Source organism: Mus caroli, chromosome 17 (assembly GCF_900094665.2).
Source record: "Mus caroli chromosome 17, CAROLI_EIJ_v1.1, whole genome shotgun sequence".
In the NCBI taxonomy this organism is placed as follows: Eukaryota; Metazoa; Chordata; class Mammalia; order Rodentia; family Muridae; genus Mus; species Mus caroli.
Window position 1 is genome coordinate 69,125,445 of NC_034586.1, and position 4,295 is coordinate 69,129,739.

General features: G+C 40.0%; 1 protein-coding gene and 1 pseudogene across 6 annotated transcripts in view; one reads left to right on the forward strand and one right to left on the reverse strand.

Annotated features, from left to right (window-relative positions):
- Lclat1 (lysocardiolipin acyltransferase 1) overlaps nucleotides 1-4,295 on the forward strand; it is a 120,922-nt gene that overhangs the window by 66,486 nt on the left and 50,141 nt on the right. For all 6 annotated transcript variants that reach the window (XM_021149524.2, XM_021149522.2, XM_021149525.2 and 3 more), the window contains one exon: nucleotides 456-602. In XM_021149524.2, the coding sequence (XP_021005183.1) occupies nucleotides 456-602 (147 nt within the window). The remainder of the gene's footprint in view (nucleotides 1-455; nucleotides 603-4,295) is intronic.
- Nucleotides 2,902-4,295, reverse strand: part of LOC110283974 — a 3,466-nt pseudogene continuing 2,072 nt past the window's right edge.

Below are 4,295 nucleotides of genomic sequence, written 5' to 3' on the forward strand. Positions count from 1 at the left end.
GGTGCTTTTCTGACCGGAAGAGCTATTATAGAATTCTTATGTGACGTGAGAAAATTCTTTGCTTACTACTTGATAACAGTAGTGCCTTGATAATAGTGGCAAGCTATGGCTTAAAGGAGGTTTTAAAGAATTTATCGAGTGGTACTGCACACCTTTGATCCCAGCACACAGGAGGCAGAGGCAGGCAGATCTCTGAGGTCAAGGCCAATTTGGTCTACAGAGTGAGCTCCAAGACAGCCAAGGCTATACAGAGAAAGAAGCCCTGTCTGGGAGAGGTGAGAAAACAACAATTTTGCAAACCCCAGTATTTCCAATATTAGTACTAAATATATGGTATGTTGTAGAATGGTATTATAGTGTAAAACAATCGAAGACCTGAAAGTTATATTTAGTTGTATGTGAATATTGCTATTGAAGTTTGTACAAATGCTTGTCATTTTTTTTTTTTTTCCTAGGCTGGGCCATGCAAGTTGCGGCCTTTATCTTTATTCACAGGAAGTGGAAGGATGATAAGAGCCATTTTGAAGACATGATTGATTATTTTTGTGCCATCCATGAACCACTACAGCTTCTCATTTTTCCAGAAGGAACTGACCTCACAGGTAAGGTAGGCTGGATTTAGGTTACAGGATTTATAAACTTACATACCACTAGTCAAATCTCCTACCGTGTATGTGAATATCAACAAAATGGATGGACAACACCCTAGGTCACTCACTCAGTTAATGGTTCCCAAGTCTGACCTGACGATACAGTCCTGAAGTTCCATATACTCAGAATGATGCCTGCAGATTACAAGTTTAAGACCAGCCTGAGCAACTTCGTGGGTCAGTGCCTCAACACAGAATGACAAGATGGCTGGGAATAGAGCTCACTGGGGGACTGTTGTGAGGCCCTGGTTCCAGTTACCAGTGTCATGGAGTGAGGGGAAGACCAAAAAGAAAACAAAGTTGAATATATAATTGTATAAATTTTATTATAAAAACCTTTCAAATAAGTAAAATATCACACTCAAATTAACTAGAGTGAAATTCTGTACAAGTCAGTTGAGTACTGTTAAGATAGGTTCAGGATGAGATCGGGGAAACCCAGTGCTGTTAGGATAGATGTTCAGGATGAAAGCGGGGAAGCTTGACAAGAATTCAACATTTTTAGTATCAAATGTATTTTAGACAAGTTATTTCAGTGTATAAATATATTATTAAGTCAAATGCAACTTTTATTCTTTGAGAATTTCATATTTGAATATAGTTTACTTTTTACCTCATTTACTTCCCACTCTTCCCTGTAACATAGCTTCCAGATCTGCCTCCTTTCCTCATCAAAAGCTGGGTGTGATGGCTTAAGCCTATTTGTAATCCCAGTACTTGGGAAGCACAGGCAGAAAGCTTGTCACAGGGTCAGCCTGAGCTCAGTGAGCCCCAAGCCCGCCTAGGCTGATAAGTAAGGATGTCTCAGAAACAGTTTAAAGCCAACCAGTAAAACAGCCGCTGCCTCACCGACCCAGGACTTCTGTTTGAACTTATTATGAATTGGATTTATTATGGGCAACCACAAGAGGTCAATATTTTTCATGTTCATAGTCCTAGAAATGACTTAAAGTATTTATATTTTAAGCCTTATAATATATCCTTCAAATATTAGCCTCTATCTTTACATAAACTGAATTCCAAAATGATATTGAGGTAGAATTAATCTCTTCTACCAGTTCTGTATATTCTCTTCCAAAGTATTTTTTTCCTATAAACCATTTATCCTTCAAGTTCTTTTATATAAGAAAAGAATCTAAAAGTAACTAATTTTAAATCTTATGACCTTTCCACTGATACTTAAATTATCTCCCTACTACAAAAAAAGCTTTGTCTCTTGAGAAAAATCATTTATACTTGTGTTGGAGGTGGGGTGCAGAAGTACATATTTGGAACCTTTCTACTTCAGCAAATAAAAACAAGATTAATAAAAACACTACATAGTCTGTCCCATGTATTAAAGTAGTGTTTTTACAGAGCAGACCTAACATGAATGAATGCAGAGCTTTTCTGGTTGATGATTAGAGGACTCTGGGACGACTTATGGAATTAGAGGGAGCTCTGTAGAAAAATGCCAAAGGGGCCCTTTCTCCAGTGTGATAAACCATTCCTTCAAAGAGTGATTCAGCAGGATGTGAGAGGGTGGTGTGGTATGCTGTATGAGGGGACACAGACTGAAGAGGGTGGTGTGGTATGCTGTATGAGGGGACACAGACTGAAGAGGGTGGTGTGGTATGCTGTATGAGGGGACACAGACATAAGAGGGCATAGAATGAAAGACAAAATGGGCAAGTTGTATGTCAAAGAGGAATATAAACTTATCTTCCAAGACCTGTAATATGCAGCACAACACAGTAGTGATTTCAGATATCTTAGATCAAGAACCAACAGGGATGTTTCAAAGTCAAATTTGCAACCGAAAGCTAGACTTTCAGAAAACTCTGAATTAAAAAAGAACTACAAAGCTTTCCAACAGAGTTCTTTCATCCCAGATAAACCCTGGTGCCCCACCCGCCTGACAGTGCCTCTTGGAATTTTATTCTTTATGCATAGTGTAACGTCTCGTAAGTACCCACTTTTATAAATTGGCATTTTCCATCCCATTTAATGTTTCTTTTCAGCTTCACAAAGAAACCAGGAAATAAAACTGTCAATGACACTTGCAGCATACACGCTAACAGCAAGATAAAAACCTGGAAATAGCCGAGATGCATCTAGGCTGTTGTACATAACAAAGACAGATTTTAAAAGTGCAAGGCAAAGTCTGCAGATTTCAAGGGAGCCTTTAGGCTCATCAATGTCTTTAAAGCAAGCTTCAGAATAAAATTTCAGTTTGTTCTTCATGACATCTGTTTAAGTCTTAAAAAAAAAATCCCACAAAAGTCCACCTCACATGGGTAAAAACAGAGTCTCATATCCTAGGGCTATCTCAGCTGTGGCGCATCTGGCCCTTCTTCTCTCTGGCGGGCTTGGGTTTAGGGATGTACTGGTTCCTTCTGGAAGTAATGGATGGCTTTGCTCAATCCTCCTTCTAGTAGAACCACAGGTTCCCACCCCAGCATCACTTTTGCTTTTTTGATGTCTGGTTTTCTTTTCAATGAGTCATCCTGGGCTTCAGAGAGAAACTGAATTTCACTTCCACTACCCAACAAGGTTCTTACTTAACTGAGCAAATTCCAGGATTGTGTGTTCTGGATTTCCCAAGTTGATAGGACTGCTGAAGAGGCTGTTCATCAGTGCTACTAGGCTATTCACCAGATCACTAACGTACTGGAATGCCAGTGTCTGAGACCCAGATCCATATACTGTGAGTGGCTCTCCTTGTAGTGCTTGTAAGATGAAGTTGCTGACAACCCGTCCATCATTCCTGTGCATTTGTGTCCCAAAGATGTTGAAGATCCTTGCTACCTGTACTTTCATACCTTCCTGCTTCATGTAAGCATAGCACATGGTCTCTGCAACACGTTTGCCCTCATCATAGCCTCGGGTTCCTATGGGTTTCACGTAGTCCCAGTAGTCTTCACTTTGAGGGTGGACCTCAGGATCTCCATATTCCTTGGAAGTGGAGGCTAGGAGCAGACAGGCACCCATGTGCTTTGCCAGTCCCAACATGTTTAGTGTTCCAATTGTATTAGTCTTCAGTATCTTAACGGGGGTTGTACATGTAGTGTGGTGGGGAGGCTGGAGATGCCAGATGGTCATCTTCGATGTAGAGCAGCTCGAAGTTCTCATGGCCAATCTAGTGTTCCACATTGCTCTTCCTGCCTGTGAAGAAGTTGTACACTACAGTCACCTCGTGACCATCTATCATGAGTTTGTCAGTTAAATGGGAGCCCACAAAGCCTGCATCTCCAGTGATCAAAATTCTTTTCTGGCCCTTTTCTGATTAAAAACAATAGTCACAAATAATATAAAATACATTGGTGTGACTCTAACTAAGGAAGTGAAAGATCTGTATGATAAGAACTTCAAGTCTCTGAAGAAAGAAATTAAAGAAGATCTCAGAAAATGGAAAGATATCCCATGCTCATGGATTGGCAGGATCAATATAGTAAAAATGGCTATCTTGCCAAAAGCAACCTACACATTCAATGCAATCCCCATCAAAATTCCAACTCAATTCTTCAATGAATTAGAAAGGTCAATCTGCAAATTCATCTGGAATAGCAAAAAACCTAGGATAGCAAAAACTCTTCTCAAGGATAAAAGAACCTCTGGTGGAATCACCATGCCTGACCTAAAGCTGTACTACGGAGCAATTATGAT